The sequence below is a fragment of the Leuciscus leuciscus genome (genome assembly GCF_965113295.1).
Source record: "Leuciscus leuciscus genome assembly, chromosome: 2".
In the NCBI taxonomy this organism is placed as follows: Eukaryota; Metazoa; Chordata; class Actinopteri; order Cypriniformes; family Leuciscidae; genus Leuciscus; species Leuciscus leuciscus.
This window is the reverse complement of record NC_138726.1, coordinates 56,887,649-56,914,944: the sequence shown is the minus strand read 5'-3', so window position 1 is coordinate 56,914,944 and position 27,296 is coordinate 56,887,649. Positions and strand designations below refer to the sequence as shown.

The following is a 27,296-nucleotide window of genomic DNA, read 5'->3' as shown; positions in this document are numbered from 1 at the left end:
TTATAATGACCGTACATGTAAACATATAAATGGTATATTAACCAGTAGCATAACTAAAACCACCGTTCATTTCCTTAAATTTGCTTTTAGATTTAAGTAATACATAATAAAATTGTATAAGACAACCGTGGCATATGAAGCACTGATTTCAAAACACCGTCATATGGAAACCATCTTTCATTGAATTAATGAGATGGCTCTTAAAAGAGCCTTTGGGTTTGTAGAATTGTGGATTTAAGCGCGCTCTCCGCGGATACGGCGGGCCAGCTGGATGTCTTTGGGCATGATGGTGACTCTCTTGGCGTGGATGGCGCACAAGTTGGTGTCCTCAAACAGACCCACCAAATAAGCCTCGCTCGCCTCCTGTAGGGCCATAACAGCCGAGCTCTGGAAGCGCAGATCAGTCTTGAAATCTTGAGCGATTTCTCTCACCAGACGCTGGAAGGGCAGTTTGCGAATCAGCAGTTCAGTGGATTTCTGATAACGGCGAATCTCTCTCAGCGCCACGGTACCGGGCCTGTAACGATGAGGCTTCTTAACGCCACCGGTAGCGGGTGCGCTCTTACGGGCGGCTTTAGTGGCCAGCTGCTTCCTCGGGGCTTTTCCTCCGGTGGACTTACGAGCGGTCTGCTTAGTTCTTGCCATTATTTAAAAGTGTTCAAATGTTGATATAATCAGATAGAAAGACTGAGTAGTTCAGGCGAACACAGCGCGTTTTTAAGCCCAGGGCTGCCATGCGCTCATTGGATGGCTTTGCTTCAGATGCATTCGATTGGTTATTGTCTGGCGTCTGTAAATGACAGTTGGCCAATGGCTGTTTTCAAACAAGTTTGTGGTTCCCGCCCAAACGTACTTGCTTTTTCTCTGTATCCACGAAAATAGATTAGGCGAAATTTGTAAACCAAAATAGGTGATTTTTTATGTTTCTTAAAAACTAAGTGGACGTACAGTTTGACTTGTGGAAATAATATAGTAAAAAAAACTTAGACAAATACAGATACTTATGTCTTCACGATATATATTGCATTTCTTACATTTATTTTTATCAATATATCAGCTTAAATTTTTTTAGCAATGCCAATAAAACTACATTTTCATAACGCCCTCATTAAACCCTCACAAAGTGTAGTGGTTACTTAGAAAATGCTTTACTTTAAAAAAAATATGTGGGGACTATGTGTATTTCTAGTCAAATTTTAAGAATTGAAATAAAAAGTTTAACTAAAAAAAAAATAAAAAAAAACCTGTATAATGGAATCTCAGACAAGAAACGAACTTCGACCTGTGGGATTTTTTTTTTTTTTTTTTGTCATGTCAGCATTGCCATTGTGTATTACAATACAATAAATTCATGTGCATTCTGCAACAACTTTATCATTTGTTTTATCGAAGGGACTTTAATAGAAAAATCAAATAAAAATCGGGTAAATTAAATCACTCTTTCTTGGGGAATTGGGTGGCTCTTAAAAGAGCCTTTGGTTTGAAGAGAAGCTTCCGTCAGTCTACTTGGCCTTCGCGGGCTTCTCGGTCTTCTTGGGCAGCAGCACGGCCTGAATGTTGGGCAACACACCACCCTGAGCGATGGTCACGCCACCCAGAAGCTTGTTCAGCTCCTCGTCATTGCGCACCGCCAGCTGCAGGTGTCGAGGGATGATGCGGGTCTTCTTGTTGTCCCGAGCGGCGTTTCCAGCCAACTCCAGGATCTCAGCGGTCAGATACTCGAGCACAGCGGCCAAATACACCGGAGCTCCGGCACCGACGCGCTGGGCATAGTTGCCTTTGCGGAGAAGCCTGTGAACACGGCCGACGGGGAACTGCAGTCCCGCCCTGGAAGAGCGACTCTTGGCCTTAGCGCGAGCCTTTCCCCCGGTTTTACCTCTTCCACTCATAATTAAAACCAGAAACTAAAACAGAATATCCTGACAAAGTTAACCCAATGAAGAAAATCAGTCACGGCTCATACTAGCTTTAAACGAGAGTGCCAGTCGCCCATTGGTTTAGAATGTGATACGTTTCAAACCAATCACTGAACTTCCCTCAAAAACCCAACCCCCTTTTTGGAATGATCACATATACTGTTTTGTATGTGATTAATTGTATTGACTAGAAGTAGACAGAAGATTAAATCACCGATATGTTTGATAGAAAATTCCAATAAGTACAACAATGGATATTATACGCTGTCCCTACCAAAAGTTCTACACATTTCACAGTGACAGTATCAGATCTGGTCAATGTGAACAAGTATGTGAATTTCACACACTTGTTCAATACTGTAGTAGAGTATTATTACCCTTAATGTAATATTATAATTGTATCACTGCCATTATTGTTTGTGGGGTTGTTTAAATTCTCACATTTCTCCAGCATAATGGTTTGTGTACAATCTGTACATTGTTAATCAACATCCTTGAGTCGTACTGTGATAACTGTTGCTTTGAAATCTAACAAGCTTTTTGGCCATTTTCAATAAATTTCTTACGAATAAAAATGATTTACTTGAGTTTTACCTAACCTAAATTTGTTAAGTCTAGAAGTGGTCGAAAGTCACATATTTGGATGTTTGATTCCAGAATTAACTAATTATTCAAAAACATGAGTTTTGCTCCTTACTCAAGAGTTAGTGGTTGGCTCTTAAAAGAGCCGTTGAGGAACAAACAGTATATTTATTTCTTCTTGGGAGCTGCCTTTTTAGGCTTGGCGGCTTTAGGTTCTCTTACGAGAGGTTCTCTCGTATTGCGTAAGTTTAGCTTACGCTACGGGTAAAGTCATCTTTTCTCGAGATATGAAGCAAAAAACTTATCCTTAATTTTTATATCTTGTCAACGCAGTGCGGCAGCAAGCAGACCTAGAGCAGGCAATCTAGCGTGCTCATAGGCTGCTCTGCGGCAACTGCAGCAGCCTATCACTGAGCCCTTGGCGTGACGTCACGCCCAATGAGCGCGGGCAGCGCGCCTACGCGTCACGGCCCGAGGCGGGGCGTGGCAGAGGGTATAAATATGGGCTGAGAGGCTGCTTTCACTGATTTTTGTCTCTTCAGCGAAGCTCTCTGCATCGCTGTACTCTGAGGAAGCCGCCGTCGAAACAAGCGACCAGCAAGCCGAGGATCTCAGACTGAGGAAGCCGGCCGCCTTCGCCGCCTTCAGCTTTCCCTGCCTGCTTCGCTATCCGGCGAATATATCCTTTATTTGCTCTATGTGTGTGTGTTGTGTGCTCGCCCCGCGACACACTTTGCATCTAAAAGAGCGCGAGGCGTTGTTTCAAATGCCTCGCTCATCCTGTGGCTCGTGCAGAGCCACGCTCAGCGACGGAGACCGCCTTGTGATTGCGCTCTCTGCCTGGCCTTCTACCCGGGCGGCTGCGTACAGCGAGCCGGGTATGACAGCTGAGCGCTCGCCGGAGCCCCTCCCGCGAGCCTCGCTCTCTCCTTCTCCCCCGCCCTTCACCGACGCGCAGCGGCCGGCCATTGCCCGCACTGCCGTCGCCTCAGGGGACGAAGCAGATGACGTCAGACCCCTCTGTCAAGCCGCGCACACGGCGCCGCTCACAAGGGATGTCAGAAACGGACGGTCTCGGGCTATAGCTTCCTTTACGTTACAAGAAAGCTACCCCCCCCCCGTCACTGGCTAAAGGAGAGTAGAGTGTTAGCGGACTAACCTCCATTCCTGACATATTTCTCAGTCCCCTCCTAAGCTCAGGCGACTGGAAATACATATATTGCAGTAACGAGCCTGTTTTTATGCACGCACGCCTGCAAACTAACGCTACGCAAAACATGACGACGCTCGCCCTTCCTGCGCTCTCCCCCTCTGTTCGAGCCGCGCAAACGCGCCGCTCACAAGGGATGTCAGAAGTAGGCGGTCACGGGCTGGCTTCCTTTACGTTATAAGAAAGCTACCCCGCGTCTCGGTCGTGCGCGTCACCTACCGGCCACCTCCATTTCTCAGTCCCCTCCTAAGCTACAGGCGACTAGAAATATCTATGTTGCAGTAAACGAGCCTGTTTTCATACACGCACGTCTGCAAACTAACGATGTCACAGCACATGATGACATCTTCCCGCTCTCTCTCCCTTTGTCCGAGCCGCGCAACCGCGCCGTTCTCAAGGGATATCAGAGCGGACGTCACGAGCACCGGCGAAAAGAGGAAGTCCCACCCAGGTCGGACTAAACTCCGTTCCTGACATATTTCTCAGTCCCCTCTAAAGTTCAGGCGGCTGGAAATACTAATACTGCAGTAAACGAGCCTGTTTAATACACGCGCGCCTGCAAACAAACGCCGAAACGAAACACGACGCTCTGTCATTTGCTCGCGCTAACTGAGAGCTTATGTGTGCCCCTGTGGCTCAGTGGCAGAACACTAGGCTTCCGCGCGGGAGACCCGAGTTCGAATCCGACTCTGGCGGAAGATAAATATATTTTTTCTGCTGGCTTCTCCGAGCTCGCGGCAGCTTTCTTACATACAGAAAGTGAACCCGCATCTCGCACCCTCCCTCTCACAGGATGGTGCTTGAGTATTTATGAGCGTCTAAACATATGAGCCATCAAAGCATTCGCTCTATCAGTTTCCTATAACGCCAATGGTGTTATAAGTGTAGAATATGTGCCCACTCCCACGTGCTCACTGCTACACACAAACACGGTCTCCCCGGTAACGCTCACAGAGCGCACTCTCATAGCGGGCATGCGCCGCTCGAGGGCTAAGCGTAGAGAATGTGCCCACAATTCTGTGCCCACACCTACCCACTGCCCGCTCTGTTACACAGTTACCCCGGGTTGCAGATCCTCCAAAGCTCACAAACATTCCGGCTCTGGCCGAAGGTGTCATAAGTGTAGAAAATGTGCTCACCACTACACACAAACACTATCCCCATGGTAACACGCTCAGAGCGCACTCTCATAAAGCGGACACACGCTCGAGTACCAAGTGTAGTAAATGTGCCCACAACCCTGTGCTCACAACTACCCGCTGCTCGCTCTGCCACTCAGTTACCTCGGGTTACAAAGCTCCCAAACACTGGCCGTGTTATAAGTGTAAACTCTGCGCCCGCTCACGAGCACGCGCACCCACTTTCAGACATGAAAAGCTCTCTCGCGCCAGGGGTGTTTAGCAGCAAAACGCGCTCCATCCGTAGCGATCGAGCCATCATATGCTGTACAGCCAGTCAGCACTGTTTTCCAGCCCCCGTGTTCGAGCACTGGCGGCGCGTCGCTGCCCCATCCTCTCTGATACAGGTTCCCCATCCCGCTCAGCGCGGCGATCTGAACCCAGAGACCATTCGACCCCGAGCTATGCGTGCAAAAGCATGGGAAGCTATTCAGGGCGCGTCAGAATGGGTGCTGAATACTATATAACACGGCTATTCGCTTCAATTCGCTCGTCGCCCCCCGCGCTTTCTAGCGCAGACGGAGACAAAAGTGACTTTAGAAGCAGCGCACCTGCTTCAAGCAGAAATAGCGAAGCTGCTGCGCAAAGGGGCTATAGAACAGGTTCATCCTTCTCTGAGCGAGTCGGGCTTTACAGCCGTTACTTCCTCGTACCCAAGAAGGACGGAGCGCTAAGACCTATTTTAGATCTGAGACACTTGAACAAAGCCCTCATGAGACGGCCGTTCAAAATGATTACAACCAGACAAATTCTCGCGCAAATTCGCCCGGGAGACTGGTTTATCTCTCTCGATCTGAAGGACGCATATTTTCAGATCCAGATAACACCCCGTCACAGGCCATTCTTGAGATTCGCCTTCGACGGCCGGGCTTATCAGTACACCGTCCTGCCGTTCGGTCTATCTTTGGCACCCCGTACATTTACGAAGTGCATGGACGCGGCTCTCTCTCCCCTGAGAAGACAGGGGATGCGGATACTGAACTATCTGGACGATTGGCTAATTCTAGCGCAGTCAGAGACAGACCTTGTGTCTCACAGAACAGCGCTTCTCAGCCATCTGGAAAGCTTGGGTCTCTCAGTCAACTGGACCAAGAGCTCATTACTGCCCCGTCAGTCTATTTCCTTTCTCGGGATGGCTCGGTGACTCGGTGGCTATGACGGCCAGATTGTCAGAGCAGCGCGTGCGCCGCATTCGACATCTCGCTGCGTCTTTCCAGATGGGCAGTCACGCGCCGCTGAGGACATTCCAGCGAATCCTGGGGCATATGGCTTCAGCTGCAGCGGTGCTCCAGCTGGGCTTACTGCGCATGCGCCCGCTTCAACGCTGGCTGAAAGCGCGAGTGCCTCACCGAGCTTGGACTGCCGGCAGACTACGAGTCAGGGTGAATCAGGGCTGTGTTTCAGTCCTCCAGCCCTGGCTGGCAGCCGAATGGTATCGCACAGGAGTGACGATGGGTGTTGTCTCGCACCGGAAAGTTGTCTCGACAGACGCGTCCAACCGAGGTTGGGGAGCGCTCTGCGAGGGCAGACCGGTCTTTGGCCTTTGGTCAGACCAGGAGAGTCGCCTTCATATAAACTGTCTAGAGATGCTGGCGGTCGAGAACGCGCTCAAGCACTTCCTCCCATACCTACAGGGCCACCATGTACTAGTCCGCACGGACAACATGTCAGTGGTAGCCTATGTGAACCGTCAGGGCGGTGTCAGATCCAAAACACTCTGCGCCCTGGCGGAACGCCTCCTTGTGTGGGCTCAGCACTCACTGCGCTCGCTGAGAGCCGCGCATGTGCCGGGTCTCCTGAACGAGGGTCCAGACAGACTGTCCAGGGACAATGTTCCCCTGGGGGAGTGGTCTTTGCATCCCCAAACAGTCCAGTCACTGTGGCGCCGTTTCGGCAGAGCGGAAGTCGACCTCTTTGCGTCAAAAGACAACGCGCACTGCCCACGGTTCTTTTCCAAGAGCGAGGACGCGCTGGCCCAAACCTGGCCCAGCGGCCCGCTTTACGCTTTTCCCCCTGTCTCTCTGCTGCCACAAGTCATCGGGAGAATCAGGGAAGCGCGCCACACGGTGCTCCTCATAGCCCCGTATTGGGAGAATCAAACGTGGTTCCCAGATCTAATACGGCTGGCGGACACACCCCCCTGGCCGATACCGGTGAGAAGAGACCTTCTCTCTCAAGCCCGCGGCTCGATCTGGCATCCTCATCCAGAGCGCTGGTCTCTGCATGTATGGATAGTCAACGGATACCCGTTGACTTGCCAATAGGGGTTGTGAACACGATCACACAGTCTAGAGCTCCCTCTACGAGACGGCTCTACACATCTAAATGGTCTGTGTTTAATAAATGGTGCACCGCCCAAGGGCTGGATCCACAAACATGTGAGGTGTCGCGTGTGCTTTGTTTCCTCCAAGAGCTGTTGGACATGGGCAGGTCCCCCTCCACACTCAAAGTATATGTTGCGGCCATATCAGCTTTTTCCGACTCGGCGCTGGGCCGCGCATTAGGGAGGAATGAGTTCATTATCCGCTTCCTTAGAGGAGCTAGGAGGATGAACCCCCCGCGACCCCCCTCGGTTCCTATTTGGGATCTTTCCCTGGTCTTAGAGGCCATGAAAGCGCATCCCTTTGAACCCATGGAAACTGTGGATATGAAATACCTCACGCTCAAAACCGTTTTTCTGATAGCCCTGTCTTCAGTCAAACGTGTGGGTGACCTGCATGCGTTATCAGTTAACGCGGCATGTCTCGAGTTCGGACCTAATGACTCTAAAGTCATTCTCAAACCGAGACACGGTTATGTCCCCAAAGTGTTGGGCACACCCTTCAGAGCACAGGTCATTTCTCTCTCAGCTTTGCCGGCTACCGGCAGCGAAGTTGACAGTAATCTCCTTTGCCCTGTCAGAGCGCTGAGAAATTACATTACGCGCTCCGCCGCCATGAGGCGCTCGGAGCAGCTTTTCGTTTCGTTTGGTGGGCGCACCAAGGGTCTCGCCGCCTCGAAACACACTCTGTCCAGATGGATAGTGGACGCTATTGCAGCTGCTTATGCGTCTAAAGACCTACAATGCCCTTTGGGCATCAGAGCCCACTCTACTAGAGGCATGGCCTCGTCATGGGCTTGGTCTAGCGGAATTTCTATTCATGACATTTGTACGGCGGCGGGCTGGGCCTCCCCGTCTACATTTGTTAGATTTTACAATCTAGAAGTTCCCGCCCTGCAGGCTAAACTTTTATCAGTCTAAATCTCGCGTAGGCCGGCCCACTTCTGTGCGCGGGCTACTGCTGTTTGATTTAGCCCTCCTGGTTGAGCTGTACAATATAAGGGTTGGTTAGTCAGACCGGCCGCGCCGTTCTGTTCCCCCTACTATGTGCTTATGTACTTGCGCTAGCCATATCATTGGCCGCCTGGCTCACACTCTCGTGTTCCCCGGGCTCCCTGGGACTCTTTCAGTGGATGCCGGGCGCGCACGGCGTTGACAAGGGAGTTCCCGTAGCGTAAGCTAAACTTACGCAATACGAGAGAACCTCTCGTAAGAGAACGTACTCGGTTACCTAACGTAACCTCTGTTCTCTCTAGAGAGGGAACGAGTATTGCGTAACCCGCCGTGCTCGCGCCACGAGCTCACTCGCTTCTGCGACAAAAACCAGTGAAAGCAGCCTCTCAGCCTATATTTATACCCTCTGCCACGCCCCGCCTCGGGCCGTGACGCGTAGGCGCGCTGCCCGCGCTCATTGGGCGTGACGTCACGCCAAGGGCTCAGTGATAGGCTGCTGCAGTTGCCGCAGAGCAGCCAATGAGCGCGCTAGATAGCCTGCTCTAGGTCCGCTAGCTGCTGCACTGCATTGACAATGAATAAAAATTAAGGATAATTTTTTGGCTTCATATCACGAGAAAAGACGACTTTACCCGTAGCGTAAGCTAACTTACGGAATACTCGTTCCCTCTTCTAGAGAGAACCGAGGTTACGTTAGTAACCGATTACGTTTGTACCACCAAAAGTTTCTCTGAGTTTTCCTATTTTTTCGTATTTCCCATTCATTTCCTATGGTCGGTCTTTTTTGCACGATTTATTTTTACGACCCTTTAACATATCTGAATCATCTCCTTGATTTTTTTGTGTGTTCACATAGGTAATATAACAAAAGTCACCAATTTTCATCCCCCTCCGATGAAGCAAAAAAATATTAAAAATTCAAAACGTAAACGTTTTCGTGCATTTTTGCACGAAGAAGCCCAGAGGGTTAAAATCACTATTAGTAAGGATAGTATGATCTCTGTATAATATCAGTCTTTAAATGCAAGCTATACCTAAAATATACTTGCAATAGTTTCACTTTAGCACAATCACATAGTATATCTTTAGTTGGACCTCAGCACTATTTCTGGATAACTAAAGTACAAAGTTAGTTACCAATTGAGTATACTAAAAGCACAATTGCAGAGTATTTATAAAGTACATAAATATGTTAATGTGTTAGTAGTATACTTCAAATACATTTTGGTATATTTATTTTTGTGTAGATTAGATCCGTGTATTACTGTAGTTCTTAAAGTGAAAGCAGCCTAATATAAGAATCAGTAGAGTATACGTTTTATTCATAGAGTTTTCATTTGCTTATTCAAATTCATATTTGAATGCTGCTTTTAGGCATACCTTTACCTGGAAAATGTAAAGCTTTTTATTTTATTTGCATCTTTCTTTTATTGTATTTGTCCTATATTGTTTGTTTGTTTGCTGATATTACCATTGTCTACTGCAACGAAACGAAACAAAAACAATTCAAAATAAATGTTATTTACAAAGGTAGATGTGTGATATAGTGCCATAATATGGATGTAGTACTGCAACAAAATGTATGTTTTTGTGTCAAATATAAACCACTTAGAGTAATGCTCATTTAACAGCATTTGTAGCAATGTTGTTTTACAAACTAATATAATATGATAATTAATAATCCATACAAACAAATATCTTGGCTAGTGAGACACATATGTAAGTGAATGGGATAAAATATTGAAGGCCATAGCGTCAGCCATCAAACACTGATAGATCCAAAAAGCAACAGTATGAACTAAAAACAGCCTGTGCTTGCAATAATATGGCTGATGTTTATTTATTTTTTATGTTTAGCCTTTTCCTTCAGCATTTGTTGTATGGTGATATTTATCGCATTTTATTTTTAATATAAAAAAAAAGTTAAAAAGTTGAGATCATCATCTTACTTATCAGTAAACTTGCCCGGGTCTGTTGCATAACCTACTTAATACTCTGAACTATAACTAATAGTCCCTGACCTTACCTGAGATTGTAACATTGTTCTTTGAAAGTGCTGGAATTTTCTGTTTGGTGTCACTGGTGGGAGCAGACAAGACAAAATAAAATACATAGTTTACTGTTTAAAAAAGAATGATAAATACAGAAGACTAGTGAAAAATATGACCAATAACACTATATGAACTCAACACTGCATCACTGTTCACTTCCAGATAAACCGATTCTGACTGTAAAGCCCCAGAGTTCAGTGTTCACTGGAGACACAGTTACTCTCAGCTGTGACGTGGGAAGCTCAACTGGATGGACGTTTCTCTGGAGGAAAGACTCAAACCGTGAATCTAGTGATGCTGCAGGAACTAAAACAATCAGTTCTGTGAGAGTCTCTGATGGAGGAACATACTGGTGTAGAGCACAGCGAGGAGAATACTATACAAAGTTCAGTAATGCAATAAAGATAACAGTGAGAGGTAAGTGCTCTTTTACTCTGTAGATTTTTTATTTAATTTTTTCAGTGAAAGAAACATGAAGTGCGTTGTTTGCTCATTTCACAGTGAGACCCAAACCTGTAGTGGTTGTTCAGCCTGATGTTCGTGTGTTCAGAGGAGAGAGAGTCACTCTCACATGTGACATACAGGAGACAGGAGTCTGGAGGTACAGCTGGTATAAAGATCAATATGACATTAGAAGAACAGACCATGACTATATAATCACATCTGTGGATCCGTCTCATGCTGGTCTGTACAGCTGTAGAGGAACTCAGACTAAAACCCCACAGTACTCACAGAGGAGTGATAGAGTTACACTGACAGTATCAGGTGAGTGTGTTCATCATTTCATCACATCACTTTAACCTGAAGACATTGAGAAGATATCTGTCAGGATGTAGTGCAGGCAGAAGAGGCACAGATCTCCAATTCAAACGTTTTATTACAATAATACAATACTTAAGCGAGGCAGGAGCACGAACACACGCACACTCTCTCTAAATACAACTTACAACAGACGATGACCAAGGCAAAACACAAGGCTTAAATACATGGGGAAACAGATCAGGGAAATAAGACACAGCTGAGACAGATTAACTAATAATGACACGTGACATGTTGACAGGTAGACAAGTCCAAACTAAACAGAACACAACTGTGACAATATCCATGCCAGTAAATCTGAGCTTACTTCCTATATACAGTGACAGGCTGATTAGGATCACAGATCTTTTCAGAGTTCATTATCTATAACCTCCAGACATGTTCAATTCATTCATAAGCTTCTACTCTTCAGATTATCTGCAGATGAATGAAACCGTCAGTGTAGCAAAAAAGCCTAGAGACTTGATCATTTGTCCTCAGTCAGACCTAGGTCAGGATAGAAATGATGATAAACAGCTTCAAAAAATTAGTTGCTGTTATGTCAATTTCCAACATTTATTAAATCATTGTTATATCCAAACAGTAGCAATGAGCTGGACAGTTTAAACAATCAATAACATCTGTTTTCATGCATTAAAGAAACCATGCCCTCAGCTAATAAAGTGCAGGTTAGCAGTACACCTTCACAAGACAGTTTTTCACTGTGTACATATAATGTTACAACATTTTAAAATTAAGTCAACAGGCACTTTTGTAACAATTCACAAGCCATATTCAAAATGAGCTGTTCACAAGTGCAGAGTGAAAGTCATGTCTGAGTGCAGGGCAAGGAGCTTATTTTTCAGAGTTATGAACTTGGGGCTTGGTTTTTGGCACAGTGTGTCAAGTCCCACGAAAAGTCTTTGAAACACCTCAAATGTTTTGGAAAGCTTGGATGGATACTCAAGATTAAGTGCATATGTCAACCCAAGCAGTAAGCATGCTTTGGCCAGATTTCCAAGATTGGTTAGGACTGGTATTCCCTCAATGATGATTCCTTCTGCATCTGGCTCACGGCAGACATACTATAGATGCTCATATTCTTCATTTTCAGGTCCTCATGAACAGTGGTCTCTGCAGCCCCCTTTGAGATAAAAGATAAAGTATTTAAGACCAACAATCTCATTTGTTGATGAAAAACAAGCCAAATGCTGGTTCAGTTAGTTCATATTAACAGTCAGCACAATTTAAAGGAACACGCCGACTTTTTGGGACTTTAGCTTATTCACCGTATCCCCCAGAGTTAGATAAGCCCATTCATACCCTTTTCATCTCTGTGCGTGCCGTAACTGTCTGACGCACCCACCGCTAGCCTAGCTTAGCACAAAGACTGGAGGTAAACTGCTCCAGCTAGCATACTGCTCCCAATAAGTGACAAAATAACGCCAACATTTTCCTATTTACATGTTGTGATTTGTATAGTCACAGTGTGTACGAATAACAAGGTCACATGAGACAGCCATCTTCTAACCGTATACATACTTGGAACTATATTCTCAGAAGGCGAAGCACTGCTACTTCTGCGGTGTAATTTACTTCAGCTCTGCGCAAACTCTCTGCTCCTCACCACGGGGCTTCTCAGGTGCTGCGAGTAAATCAAGGAGCAATACAGTAACTCCGCCCAAGTAGCAGTGCACCGCTTCCTCCAGGGGGGGGGCGGTTTTACATATCCCTTTTCCTCCGCGCCGTCGACTGACGAGAGCGTCATAGAGGTGGAAGTGCGCAGGTGGGCCGAATAGGGGGTGCGCCACGACTTGGTGAGCTCGACGTGGGCCGGAGACAGAAGATGGGCGGGCTCGCTCTCAGACGTAACGAGGACCAGCCTTGAGCGAAGCGCCGAGATGGGCATGCTGTCCCAAGAGGGACAGCCGTCTTTAGTGAGTGCTGCCTCGGCGTGCTCGAGACCGAGGCAGGCAGCACATAGTGTGTGTCTGTCAGACACATGGGGAATCCAGCATGTTTCACAGACCGGGAGCGGCATTTGAAACAACGCGCTCTTGCTCTTTTTGTGAAAAGGCTTGAAGCAAAGGATATATCCGCCAGATGCCACAGGGAAACGGCGATCAGCTTGACGCCGTCGAGTGATCACAGGATCTGCCAGTCTGCTGTACTGAAGCAGGTCACTGCATTCCGCTGCTGGGCTGATCAACAGCGAGAAGCTTCCTATTATCCGGAGAAGTCAGCGATGAAGCAGGTGATGCGTTCTTCGCTGAAAGAGATTCAATCTGTCCCTTTGGCGAATTTGGGCGAATTTATACTCTTCAACCATGCCCATTTAGGCGTGCTTCAGCGCGAGCGAGGCGGTAAATGCTCTGATTGGATCGCCCGTCCTCGCTGGTTCGCCATATGTTCATGCAGTTGCCGCAGCACAGCCAATCAGCATGCTTAGTCAGCTGTACTGTGCTCGCTATGCAGCTGCACTGTGTTTTAAAATAAAGGCTTCAATTTTCTCGAGAAAAGGAGTTTTCCCAAAGCATTTGCAACGCAATACGAGTGAAACGTTCTCGAAAGGGAACTGATTACACAGAATGATTCACAGAGACACACCCCTGCCAAAATTGTCAAAACTGCACTTTATACGTGACCAGAAAAAGTTCAGACTGTCTAGTTATTTCACAGCAGACACACAACAGATCTATAATGCTAATCTAAAATCCACATTTCAGCACTTAAATTCTCTTTTGTATGAACTGTTGCAGACAAATACTCAATGATTTGTGTAACACAGGAGAACTCTGACTCTTGAGGATCTGAATCTGTTGTTGTTCTCCTGCAGATCTAAAGCCGAAGCCTGAACTCACATCAGATCCTGCAGGAGCTGCACTGACTGGAAACACAGTGACTTTGACCTGTCGCATGGATCCGTCCACTGGAAACTGGGACTTTTACTGGTACAAAGACACACTGAACCCTGAGACAGAGAAGACAGAAACAAACTCCTACAGCCTGAATAATGATTCAGTGTCTGATGGAGGCCAGTACTGGTGTAGAGCTGGAAGAGGGAAACCAGTCTATTACACACAATACAGTGATGCACTGTGGGTAAATGTTACAGGTGAGAGAGACTGTAGTGTGTGATGCAACAAATACAGATCAGAGACAATATCTACAGAATATATATATATATATATATATAATTTATTATTATTATTATTATATAAAAAAATGTACCATTATTTCTAAGCCTTTTTTACAAACAAGATGGCACTGGTGTGTATGGCCTGCCGTCCGTTGTCTGTTATACTTGCCCATTTTTTAATATATTTTTCCTGTTTTATGTTTTACTATTTTACAAAATGTTTTATCACTTTTAACATATGATCGTCAAACGCTGCTTGACATTAAAGACATCACTGAAGAGCTATTCCATGATGATCAGTTTGCCTCTACTTTGGTGACTATACCTGACTATCTGCGCTGGCTGCGCTGCGCTGGCCTTCATGCTTACTTGGCAGGGTGCGGCAGCTTCGTGGTGGGGCGTTCGCTGGGACGACTGCATGCATGGAATACACCGATAGTTGGTAATCCGCCGGATCAACTTCCAAAGAGTCGCTCACCCCGCCTGCGCCGAGGCGTCGTCTGCGTCAGTCACCTATAGCTTAAAATGAACCCCGACTAGTGCGGCATGTTGGCCTTATAAGATAACGTGGGCGTCAGCTATAAAAAGGTGATACAAAAACACTCCAAATGTTTTTGTTTTTATTTTTAAAAAAGCCGAAAATCCATTCACTCGTAGGCCACAATAGTTATTTACATCTCAATGCATTCTGGGTAGTGACGTGTATAGGTTATAGCCGGTTGTAGCCTAGCCGTTGTAGCAGCTTTGTTTATTGTTTTTCCAATGTACCGGCTAAGTACGTTTTGACAGTAGTGAGATGAACACGTCTGCTGTTCAGCCTTTTTAATTTGAACCCGAGCGCACCGTAGGCTTAAATCAGGAGAATAACGCGGAAGACGATAGGCCCACTCAAGAGTTACATGAAAATGAAGATTATCAGAAAGTTGAGGAAGCGAGAGTGGGGCAAAACAGATGGTGTCTGTGCGGCAACTGCTTGCCAATGCCAAGCGAGAACGAGAGCATTTGCTGTAAAGTAGGGGTGCTCGCCTGTTCGGTAAGTCGCAGTGACAGAAACAGTGACATTCCAGTTTAAGTTTCAAGGGAGTAAAGCTTGTTTAAGCCATTAAGAAAAGGAAAATCTGTCAAATACATTTTGTTTTAATGAATATGTTCATTTAAAAGCAGCGCTCATTAATCAGTGTATTGTTACCATTAAAGATGCGAGCATCAAACGTCGCCGAATCCGCTGTTGAAGGTGACGATCATCCATTTATAATCACGCGTAACAACACAGAATAATTGTAATTTGACCATCGGGTGCGGATACTTAAATCAGAGAAAATGATTGGGGCAGGTGGATGATTTATTTTTGTCTGCAGATTCGGGTGAGTTTGGAGCTCATCCGCACATCTCTAAAGCAGTCAGACTCTGCCAGGCGTTAACAGCTCGGGGTGAAAACGTCTAATGTGGGTTATCAAGTTTGTGGTATTACCTCCTGCATATTCTATTTGTGCGTGACATGAGCGCACACAGCGTGTGTCTTCTGCAGGTCGTGCTTACCAGGTTGTTCATAAAAGCCGAAATGTGCCCAGATGTAGGCTTTTAAAGTAGTTGGAGCATTTTTTATTTTCTCGCACTCGCGTCTCACCTCCCTCTGCCATTGAATGCTACCGCGACAAAGCACGTACACGACAAATGACGTCAGAAAAGCGTCAGTACATTATAATCGGTTATGGTCTATTACTGAACCGATACCGAATCGTCCTCGTTTGCATCGCGATGCATCGTAGAAATGATTAATTTTGACACCCCTACTGTAAAGAGCTCCACTTTTTGTCAGCAGCTGTCCAGGGTAGGCTAAGTATAGATCAGACAATCGTACTATCGGTATAAATAATTTAATAAGTCATCTACCGCCATTGTTTGCTTTATTTTCCCAGAGCAGTCACTATGTTGAACGCACAGAAATACTCTCTGCATCTGCATCATGGTGGATTGTTGGTTTCCTCCATGATCGGCGTAGTGTCCGATGATTCGTCTTCTGCGGGAACACAGCTGTGGGTCTCTTTAGGGAGTTGTACTCGTCCACAAGCAACTTACCACTCTTTTCTTATTTTCTTCTCCTTTGGAAAGCAGTGGAGGCTTACATCACTCCCCTTGTTGCCTTTGCACTGGAAATTACAACCAATTGCTGCACAATGTGGCATTATATTCACTTTTAGGATGTAGCTACAGTTAAACTTAGCGCCATTAGCTCACCTCTCTCTGTTCTGAACACAACCGACACAACCTATGCACGTCATCGACCCAGAATGCATTGCACTGGTACCAACTGATTTAAATTTTTTAACTCTCCTCGTTTCATGGGCCGAGGGGGAGGATTGGCTTCTATTTTTAAACAGAACTATTGCTGTCGGATGTTAGCGACTGATGTCTATTTGAGTTTTGAACTTCAGTTATTTGTTTTGGAATTGGATAACCCAGTGGCGATTTCAGTCATTTATCATCCACCTAAACCTCACAAAGACTTTATCAATGAGTTTTCAGACTTTTTAGGGGGAATTATCCCCAATTTTGATAGACTGTTAATCCTTGGGGATTTCAACATACATGAGTGTTGTCCAGCTAATTTATTAGCCAAAGAATTTATGAGCCTTATTGACTCTTGATTTGGTACAGCTTGTGAATGCTCCCACTCATATTCAGGGTCACACTCTTGATCTGGTGCTTTCACATGGCCTGACAGTGTGTGACTTAGCAATAGATGACCATGTTATGTCCAATCACAAGCCTATTACTTTCAGAGTCCCCATTTGTTTTAATATTACAAGACCCACTAAGGCTGTTCGATGTTCTCGTAAAATCACACCGACTACTTGTACTGAATTTTCAGCTGTTTTTAAGGAGGTGTCTCAATCATCTAATTTATTTTGTGAAAAAATTGGAGTGGTGTGGATTCTCTTAATCATTTCAATATCATCTCCGCTAATATTTTAAACTCTTTGGCTCCCATAAAAGCCAAACAACATAAACCAAAGCCTGAGCTATGGCTCAATGATGATACCCGTGCTCTTCGTCAGGCCTGCAGAAGGGCCGAAAGAAGGTGGAAAAAAGACAAGCTGCAAGGCTCATATGAAATACTAAGGGACAATTTGATACAATATCAGAATGTGGTGAAAATAGCAAAGTATTTATCTGATCTGATTGAAAAATATCATCACAATCCAAGAGTTCTTTTTTCCACCATAAATGCTGCTGTTAACCCCACTGTTGGTCTTTTCCCCACAGAGTCTCTGGCTATGTGTAACACATTTCCAAATTTTTTTTGTGGATAAGATAAGTGATATTAGGCTAAATATCTCCACCGTATCTCTTGAATCTTCTGTCCCAGTCATTTTGAGCCTGTCACTCTGGCTACTTCACAAGATATTTTAGGCAAGCTCAAACCTTCAGGATCCCCCCATGACGTTCTGTCCCCACGTTTTTTTTTTTTTTTTTTACAAATGTTTGAGGTTATTGGGCCTATTGTTCAAAAGATCATGAACAGCTGCCTTGAAGCGGCAACGGTACCAGACGACATGAACATGCCATTGTTCATCCACTTCTCAAAAATTTAGATCCGACAGTTCTGACAAATTTTAGGCCAGTCTCAAATCTTTCTTTTGTATCTAAAATTTTAGAGAAAATAGTGTTTCACCAACTACTGAGCTTTCTGAATAAAAACAAGATTTTTGAGGTGTTCTAATCAGGTTTTAAGAAAAAACATTTGACAGCACAGAAACAGCACTGGTTAAAGTTTTAAACAATATTTTACTGACCCTTGACTCTGGCAAGTCTTCTGTGTTAGTGCAGTTGGATTTGAGTGCGGTGTTTGACACTATTGACCACTCTGTCCTCATCTCACGTTTGGAGGGTGAGATGCAGGATAGTGGTCCTCCAGGAGCAGGATTGAAGACCTCTGCCTTAAACATTAAAATGAATAAATTATATTAATATACTATTCTGTCATAATTTACTCACCCTCATATCAGTCCAAACATGTATGACTTTCATTCTTCTGTGAAACATAATATAAGTTATTTGGAAAAATGTATCTGTGTTTTTGTCCATAGCCTACAATAGAAATTAAAAAAAAAATCCTTCAAAATATCTATTATGTTCCACACAAGAAAGAAATTCAAACAGGTTTGAACAACAAGAGGTCAGTAAATTTCGGCCTAATATGAATTTTTAAATGAACTATTCCTTCAATACAGAGCTCTAAAAGGGAAATGGTGGTGGAATAATATGAGACGGGAAAACTATTTCAAAGCTTTTAAAATCACTCACAAAACTTTGTTGCTCCATAATGTGCTTGTGTTTCTGTTTTTTAGGTCAGATTTCTGTCTTCAAAATCCTCAGTTTTCTTCTGGCTGCTTCTCCGTACCTGCTAGCGACAGTCGTGCTGCTTTACAAATGTTACAGAGCGAGAGGTAACACTTCTGTCTGACACACACGCTCACGCTCACGCTCACGCTCACGCTCTCTCTCTCTCTCTCTAAATGACTCACATATTCACTGCCTGTCTTTTATATTATATAAATCTATATTTTAAACAGATGATTGGTCATTCATGAAAGCAATAGGCCTTTATCTCATTTCCTGGTTTCGGAACGTTCGAAATCGCCAAGCAGTGTACTCGCACTTCCGGTGGTTACTCAATTACACCTTTAGATGAAAAGTAGGTCAGTAAACTTAAATAAAATTGTGATATAGACCAGTGTCTGTCAATATTAAACCGCATAAAGACTACTTAAATAGGAATCATGGATGTTCTGCGTGTCTCGTGAATGAATGGCACAGACACTCTGTTTCATTTACCACACACACACTGAGGCGGCAGGCATGACGCTCGCGATGTTTTCAGCCTGTGTGAGGACATTAATGCACTTCCTCAACACAGCCGCTCTGAGAGTCACTTCAGCAGCATTTTAGCTTCATTTGAGAAAAACTATCGTCATATCATAAAAAAACACAGAGAGACTCAAATGTCTACACGGCAGCCCGTCAAAATAAAGGTTTGGTTTAACCTTTGAAGAAAGTTTTGCTTAAATCATTACATTTTAAATAATTGATTATAACAATTTAATTAAACCATTAAAATGGAATCAAGAAAACAAAAAAAAAGAAACTTTTGGGAGATGTGAGAGTGAAGTAGTCCAGTGATAATTAACAGGCAGCCATGGTGAACGCAATAACCGGAAGACGCAGTACACTGCTTCGCGGCTACTTCCGGCGTTATATTGTGATGCGATAAAGGCCTATAACTGCATTGAAAAAAAGATTAACATAAGACATGTTTGATTAAATGTTGAAAATGTTTTTTTTTTTTTGTGTGTGTGTGTGTGTGTGTGTGTGTGTGTGTGTGTGTGTATTTCACAGTTTAAATGAAGACCAAAGTCAGTACACCGTAACAGAGGAAGAAACTTCAACCTGATATTAACCTGTTTGAAAAGACTCGTAATGTTAATTCTGTCAACATGTGGTTTGAAAATATTGTAGTTGGTTCTTCTTTAATAGACTTTAAATGTACTGGTGGGGTGGGGTGGGGTGTGGGAGTTATATAGAAATAGTTTATAGAACAAATAAATAATTTGTAAAACACATCAACACCACCAAGCATAACAAACATTCCCCGAGAATGCTCGTTTTAATAGCTTACAGTAGGCCTGCATTTTTGACATAGTGGTTCTTGCAATTGTAATTTAATGTGGAATGTATTTGTGATACAAACAAAAGCTATTGAGGTATTTTTGCAGGCAATAAACGAGCCTGACGAGAGCCTTTGGCGTTCATTTACACGAAAATGGCGTTTGGGGGGCCTGAAAACGCAAACTTTTAAAAACGGGTTTCAAAGTGCAAGTTTTTGAAAACGAGACCCTTATCTCCGTGTAAATACAAAAACGTAAATTTATGAAAATGGTAACATCATGCACATACGTATGATGTGTTTAGTCTATAGGCTTTTTTAAATGAAAGGTTCCTTACAACAGACTCAAGGATGATATATGTTTTCGAAGCCCTTGTGTTCAAAGGTTTTGACATTTTCTTAAAGGAAGTAAAAGTGACTTTATATCAGAGGAGAACATTCTAAGATTGGGATTACAGTGAATGTTTCTGGCTTTGTGAAGATGAGATTTACCCAGAAGACAAAGTAATAATACAGTATTATCAAGATTAATATCCTTAGAATGGAAATAAAAAAAAAAATAAAAAAACATGATAGATTATGTAATTTTTGTCTATAGGCCTGTGCGCTCAGCTCGAGTGAACTATAGTAAAATAATGTGTGTGTGCGCAGTCCCGTAGTCTTCATTTACAAAGTCACATCACCAACTACTTGTCTGGCATGCGTAATACAGCGTTATTAGTTATTAGTTATTACAGATCCGTGTGAACAGGGATCATTTTGATAACGTTGTCATCTGTACAAAGAAAAAACTTTTCTGTTTTTAGCACATCATTGTCATGTAATCGTACCCTTGTTCTCCAGAGTGCAGTGGAGATCCTCCAGTAAGTGGCGGCAAATCACTGTTTTAATGAGTGAGTCATTGAACCTCATTCAAATTAGAGCTGTACGATTAATAGCAATTATGAAATCGCAAAGGCTGCAATTATTTTTTTATGCGCAGCTTGTCATTGATGCATGGCTCTGTAAACACTGCTCCTTCTGAAAGCACTGTGAGTTTGAGTCACTTATAACGTGCATTTGAAAAAACAACACGTGTCAAACATCTTTCCCAACACGGGAAGCATTTATGAACCTCTTGTACAAAAGACAACATTTAATAACATGCTTTTACTCCAAACTCTCTTCATAAGGACAGTTGAGCTCATCCTTCTGTGAGATGATGTGATTCTTACACAGAATAAGGCAGTCGTGTGTTTATTAGTCATGTTTAATCAATCAAAGCGTTTCAATCTTCTGTTTATTCAGCAACAGACAGTATGATGCCCGATATGGATTTACTGGAATGATGTATGTTATTGTACTACTACTTCATATTTTCCATGTGTGTGTGAGATGCCCTCTGGTGTTCAGATGTGTGTGTGTGTGTGTGTGTGTGTGTGTGTGTGTGTGTGTGTGTGTGTGTGTGTGTGTGTGTGTGTGTGTGTGTGTGTGTGTGTGTGTGTGTGTGTGTGTGTGTGTGTGTGTGTGTGTGTGTGTGTGTGTGTGTGTGTGTGTGTGTGTGTGTGTGTGAGTGTGTGTGTGAGAGACGCCCTCTGGTGTTCAGATGGAGCAGAATTGACTACCGATCAGCCGTTTGCACTGACAAACTGCGCATAAAATAATCGCAGCCTTTGCCAAATCAGGTGCGGTTTCAAGCGATTAATCGTGCAGCCCTAATTCAAATCATTCTTTCAGAGATTATTTCATTACGTGTTGCTCAGACGAGCAACTGTTCTCATGTGGCTTTGTTTAAAACTATTTTCATTTAGCAAAAAAACAGACAATGTGTGTATATAATGTAGGTTAAATAATATTAACTTGTTATTTAACCGTTCTATAACAATATCACACTTGCAATATGCTTTTCCAGGAAAAACAGCACTCTTGCTCTTTACTCTTATTGCTTACCTATATCATAAATAAACATCAGGAACTCATATAAAATAATATTAAACTTGTATAAAATTCAGGAACTGATCATTGGTACATTCCCCAATGTATTGATTTTGTTATAACATTTTTGTGTATGTGTGTTGTTGTGAATGTTCTTCCAATAGCTTGACAATGATATCATGTTGCTTGTTCTAGATCACTCGTCTCAGTAATTAGTAAACATGCCAGTTTTATTCTGTATCAAATGTTCTGTATAAACAATTTACAAAATAAATAAGTGTGGATTTTTACTTGGATTTGCTCTTTTGGACAATTGTTAGAACCCTGGTCGAACTCAAATGCCTGTATATTTCTAGTAATCCTGAAGATCTTGAGTTTGTTCAGGTGTTTTTCATTATAGGGTTTGAGCTAAACTCTGCAGGAAAGTGGATCTCGAGGACTTGTAGTTGCCCACTGGTTTATTTAATGTAACATCAACGCTCTTTAAATGGTTAGTTCACCCAAAAATTAAAAAAATTAAATCACCATAATGTCGTTCCAGAACCCGTCGAACGTAGAACCCGGAAGCGCTGCACTGTGTTTAGAGACGCTATTCTCGTCGCTTCATAACATTAAGGTTGAACCACTGGAGTCACATGGACTATTTTAACGATGTCTTTACTACCTTTCTGGGCCTTGAAAGTGGTCGTTGTATTGCTGTCTATGTGGGGTCAGAAAGCTCTCAGATTTGAGATTTGAGGCCAGCAGCCGTATCACCCTGTAGCCCAAGACTGGTTGTCCACTGAAGCTCAGCAGGGTTGAGTCTGGTCAGTTCCTGGATGGGAGACTCCTGGGTAAACCAGGCTTCTGCTGGAGAAGTGTTAGTGAGGCCAGTAGGGGGCACTGCTCATCCTGGGGTCTATATGGGTCCCTAACGCCCCAGTGTAGTGATGGGGACACTATACTGTCAAAGAGCACCGTCCTTCGAATGAGACGTTAAACCGAAGTCCTGACTCTCTGTAGTCATTAAAAAATAAATAAAAAACATATAGCACTTCTTGTAAAGAGTCGGGGTTTAACCCTGGTGTCCTGGAGCCAAAGTCCTTCCATTGGCCCTTATCAATCATGGCCTCCTAATAATCCTCATCCACTGAATCGGCTTTATCACGCTCTCTCCTCTCCAGCTGTAGCTGGTGTGTGTGTGTGTGTGTGTTTGGTCAGCGCACTGGTGCCGTTGTACTGTGGCTGCATCATTCCAGTGGTTGCTACACACTGGTGGTGGTTGCGGAGATTCCCCTGACTGGAATGTAAAGCGCTTTGGGTGTACAGTAGTATAAAAAGCGTTATATAAATGCCTCATTCATTTCATCAGCAAGATCTTCATTTGTGTTCCGAGGATGAACAAAGGTCTGACGGGATTGTAACGACATGAAGGTGAATAATTAATGACAGAAACGTCATTTGTGGCTGAACTAACCCTTTAAGGGAGAGTATAGGTGGCTCTTAAAAGAGTCTTTAGGTTCCCTGATCAGACAGCCGAGCTGCTAAACACATTTATGCTCGTGTGAGGGATGATGTTTTACGTGGATACTGGAACAGGCCTTAAGCACTAAGCCTTGTTTACGCAATAGATAACGCAACCAAATATGGAAACATTTGTATTTGTGCTGAGAGTTGTAGTTTGAGTTTCACTTCAAATACATTTGTTTGGCTTCATTGTTCATAATATAATATAAATATAATTTAATATATAAATGTATATACTGTACATATCTGTAACTTTGAGCTATTCTGAATAGCCTAATGGTAAAATGTCAAGGATATGTTGTTGAATTATACTTGACTGTGTTATTGATGCGGTTTTGACTGACATTTTTCTGTAATAATACAGAAAACGAAACCTTGTCTTTAATGCTATTATGTTTGACATTTAAGAGAGTTTGTGAAATTCTGATAATTAATAATCAAAATATTAAAATAAATAAGTTATCAAATAGTATTCAAATAACTTAAATATGTTCTCTTATGGAACATCACAGTCGAGACACATTGGTTGCTTTGATTTTAGTTGTTCGCTTCCACAAACTGGAAGAAAAGTTGGAAGTAGACATTAAAAGAGCAGCATAATAAAAATTATTATAAAAGTAAATAGTTAAATATGTTTACCTGTGTTACTCAACATGATGTCCTCTTCATGACACACACTATATGTGAAATGTATTTGACGTTAAAGATTTATAAATAAATAAAAACAGACAGAGAGCTTGAACATATTGTTTGACTCTCATATGTGTGTTAAAATTCACCCACTATTCTATTCATTTCAATTACATTTGTAGGTTGACAAGTCAACATTTGTGAACAACTAGTGAAAAATCAATAGCGCAGCGCACAGACCTCTGATATACTATAGTAAAAAACACCTGAAACTAATTCAATTTGTATTTTATAAGGAAAGAGGAAGATGAGTTATCTCAGTTACTACTGTAAACATCAGAGACAAGTTGGATTGTCCACAAAAAAAAAAAAAACACACAACAACATTCAAATATAAATGTTAATGAAAATAATGTTTTTGCATTCTCAACATTTGCTAAAGACAAAAGCCAATATGTTGTTAGAACAGAAGTTTTTCTCGGTCTATAAATAAAGCAAATAGACAAAAGATATCTAGAATTTTTTTTTTTTTTTTTATGTACTTTATCTTACAGCAAAAATATTAAACCCTTGAAATAAGTCGATTTTGTGTTATGAAATAAATTTTAGTCTGGGAGCTTAAACCTTTACTGTGAAACCAGCCATAAATGTCTTATATCTTATTTTCTACACAGCATCTTCCTCTATATAGGTAAGTAAATCTACAATTGAACTGCTCTTAAAAGGAGAATATGAAAAAAAAAGAAAGAAACTGAAACTCTTTTCAAGACAATATGTGTGGCTCTTAAAAGAGCCTTTGTGTGTGTGTTGAGCTGAGCTCGCTCTACTTTGAGCTGGTGTATTTGGTCACAGCCTTTGTGCCCTCAGACACGGCGTGTTTGGCCAGCTCTCCGGGCAGCAGCAGACGCACGGCGGTCTGGATCTCTCTCGATGTGATGGTGGAGCGCTTGTTGTAGTGAGCGAGACGAGACGCTTCACCGGCGATGCGCTCGAAGATGTCGTTGACGAAAGAGTTCATGATTCCCATCGCCTTGGAGGAGATCCCGGTGTCGGGATGAACCTGCTTCAAGACTTTGTACACGTAGATCGCGTAGCTCTCCTTCCTGGACTTTCTGCGCTTCTTTCCGCCCTTGCCGGCGGTTTTAGTGACGGCCTTCTTCGAGCCCTTCTTGGGTGCAGACTTCGCTGGTTCAGGCATGATGCTTCAGTCAGAGAAACTCAAAGACCAATAAAGCTGAATCACTGCAGGCGGGCTTTATGCACTGCTCTATGCTAATTTCAAAAGGGAAGAACGAAGCTCTGTGATTGTGAGTCTTCAACCCATAAAGTGACCTCATTGGCCACATTACACATTCACCGACTTGTAGGCGGACCAATCAGAAGCTTTAAAATATTAATCACGCCCATCTATAAATACCATCCCCCACATCGACTCCATTGTTTCATTTCCTCGCATTTTTTTTCGGAATGAATAAGAAAATGTATAATTGAATAATTTCAGGAATCTTTAACCAGGTGCTCTGCGGCTTCAATAATTTGAACATTTATTTAGAAGCAGAAATATATATATATATATATATATATATATATATATATATATAACAATGACTACTAACTTCCGAGTCTTTATAACGATGCTAATTTAACTGCAAAGCAGACTCGTGAATATAACACAGTAAAAAATAAATGAATACTATATTTATTTGTATTTGCTTTAGAAAACACTTAACCCTCTATGTATGGTATTTCCTCCAGGCAACATCGTCTATTTTACATTTATTCATTTAGCAGACGCTTTTATCCAAAGCGACTTACAAATGAGAACAATAGAAGTAGTTAAACTAACAGTAGGACAACAATATACACGTGCTATGACCCTTCTCAGTTTAATCTAACGCAGTACTTTTTTTTTTTTTTTTAATAATAGAATAGAAGAGAAAGTGTTAGTATTCCTGGATCAAGTGCTGTCGAAAAAGAAGCGTCTTCAGCCGTTTCTTGAAAGTGGCTATGGACTCAGCAGCTCTGGTTGAGTTAGGCAGATCATTCCACCAGCAGGGAACAGTCATGGTAAACTAAACAAAACATTTTTTTATATTTTTTTTATTAAATGAGACATCCATTTATTGGTTCCATTTTGTGTCTTCTTTCAGCACAGGTCACAGAGCTCCATATTTCCCCAATGAAAAGTACATCAATTATTTGAGTAGTTAATCACCCACACAAATATGAGTCACCTTCACTGGTAAGTAAAAAAGTATTTTCAAGAACTTTACATTATATATCATCAAATGTTTTTGGAGAAAAAAAAAAAGAAAAAAAAATCTGTTGCCTCAAGGCAATTTTGCACCAACAATGGAATCACATGAGGTCAAACCAGGCTGGAATACAAATATATTTGTAAGGAAAAGAGTTAGACTTATATAAACATTGAATCTGTAATGCACTCATAAGAATAGTTATTCACATACTATATCTACACATTTTCTATAGCACCTAAAAAACTTATAAAACACACCAGGCAGTTGTTGAGGGTGAGAATGATGGGCCATACTGTGATGAGAAAAATTAGATTATAGTGACAGTGAATCCAGCAGGGTGAGAGTGAAGATGGAGTTGAAGATAGATATGGATATGAGGATCAATTTGATGCTGGAAAAATACAAATGCTTTTTCGCATTGCTACTACGTACAATAGAGTTAAGGCACCGTTTAAGACAAAAACAAAAATCATTGGTTTACATTACTACCCATTTCACCATCTAGAAACTTGTTCTTTGTGTGTAAATGTGGGTGGCTCTTAAAAGAGCCGTTGGGTTTCTCTTCTTCGTGGATCTCTTAACCCCCGAACCCGTACAGAGTGCGTCCCTGTCGCTTCAGCGCGTACACAACATCCATGGCGGTGACGGTCTTTCTCTTGGCGTGTTCAGTGTAAGTCACAGCATCACGAATGACGTTCTCCAGAAACACCTTCAACACACCGCGAGTCTCTTCATAGATCAGGCCAGAAATACGCTTGACGCCGCCACGTCGAGCAAGACGACGAATAGCGGGTTTAGTGATTCCCTGGATATTATCGCGAAGAACCTTTCGGTGACGCTTAGCGCCTCCTTTCCCGAGTCCTTTACCGCCTTTTCCTCTTCCAGACATGACGTCCACAACAGCAGATGATAGTACAACTACTGGGGAAGAGGAGTTTATAGTCAGCTAGCGGACCTAGTTGAAACCACATTCATGGGCGGTTCTATTACACGTCATCAGTTACGCATTTCCAAATCGAGGTCAGTCTTTTGTTGCCAGATACTAGTGGAAAGAAATAGAATTAAAGTAATATTGTTAACGATATAATTTAACTGTATAAGTATATAAAAATAAATTTAAATGCATTAAAAAAATAGACAATTTTACAAATGATAAGCTTTCTAGACTAACT

General features: G+C 42.8%; 5 protein-coding genes across 5 annotated transcripts; 1 reads left to right on the top strand and 4 right to left on the bottom strand.

Annotated features, from left to right (window-relative positions):
- Window positions 1–205: 205 nt before the first annotated feature.
- On the bottom strand, window positions 206–682 carry LOC309493039 (histone H3.2). Its single transcript, XM_082162096.1, has one exon. The coding sequence runs from the start codon at window positions 643–645 to the stop codon at window positions 235–237; it is 411 nt and encodes a 136-aa protein (XP_082018222.1). The 5' UTR covers window positions 646–682; the 3' UTR covers window positions 206–234.
- Window positions 683–1,449: 767 nt separating this feature from the next.
- Window positions 1,450–1,922, bottom strand: LOC309491458 (histone H2A-like). Its single transcript, XM_082160830.1, has one exon. The coding sequence runs from the start codon at window positions 1,887–1,889 to the stop codon at window positions 1,503–1,505; it is 387 nt and encodes a 128-aa protein (XP_082016956.1). The 5' UTR covers window positions 1,890–1,922; the 3' UTR covers window positions 1,450–1,502.
- An 8,417-nt stretch (window positions 1,923–10,339) lies between these two features.
- On the top strand, window positions 10,340–19,634 carry LOC309483458 (killer cell immunoglobulin-like receptor 3DS1; the record flags this gene model as incomplete). Its single annotated transcript, XM_082149313.1, has 5 exons — window positions 10,340–10,628; window positions 10,713–10,976; window positions 13,846–14,124; window positions 18,501–18,599; window positions 19,549–19,634. The coding sequence occupies 5 exons, from the start codon at window positions 10,340–10,342 to the stop codon at window positions 19,551–19,553; spliced, it is 936 nt and encodes a 311-aa protein (XP_082005439.1). The 3' UTR covers window positions 19,554–19,634.
- Window positions 19,635–24,642: 5,008 nt separating this feature from the next.
- LOC309493310 (histone H2B-like) lies at window positions 24,643–25,098 on the bottom strand. The gene has a single exon (XM_082162485.1). It carries the CDS (start codon window positions 25,062–25,064, stop codon window positions 24,690–24,692), a length of 375 nt encoding a protein of 124 aa, XP_082018611.1. The 5' UTR covers window positions 25,065–25,098; the 3' UTR covers window positions 24,643–24,689.
- A 1,070-nt stretch (window positions 25,099–26,168) lies between these two features.
- On the bottom strand, window positions 26,169–27,038 carry LOC309493325 (histone H4). The gene has a single exon (XM_082162498.1). The coding sequence runs from the start codon at window positions 27,011–27,013 to the stop codon at window positions 26,702–26,704; it is 312 nt and encodes a 103-aa protein (XP_082018624.1). The 5' UTR covers window positions 27,014–27,038; the 3' UTR covers window positions 26,169–26,701.
- Window positions 27,039–27,296: the final 258 nt, after the last annotated feature.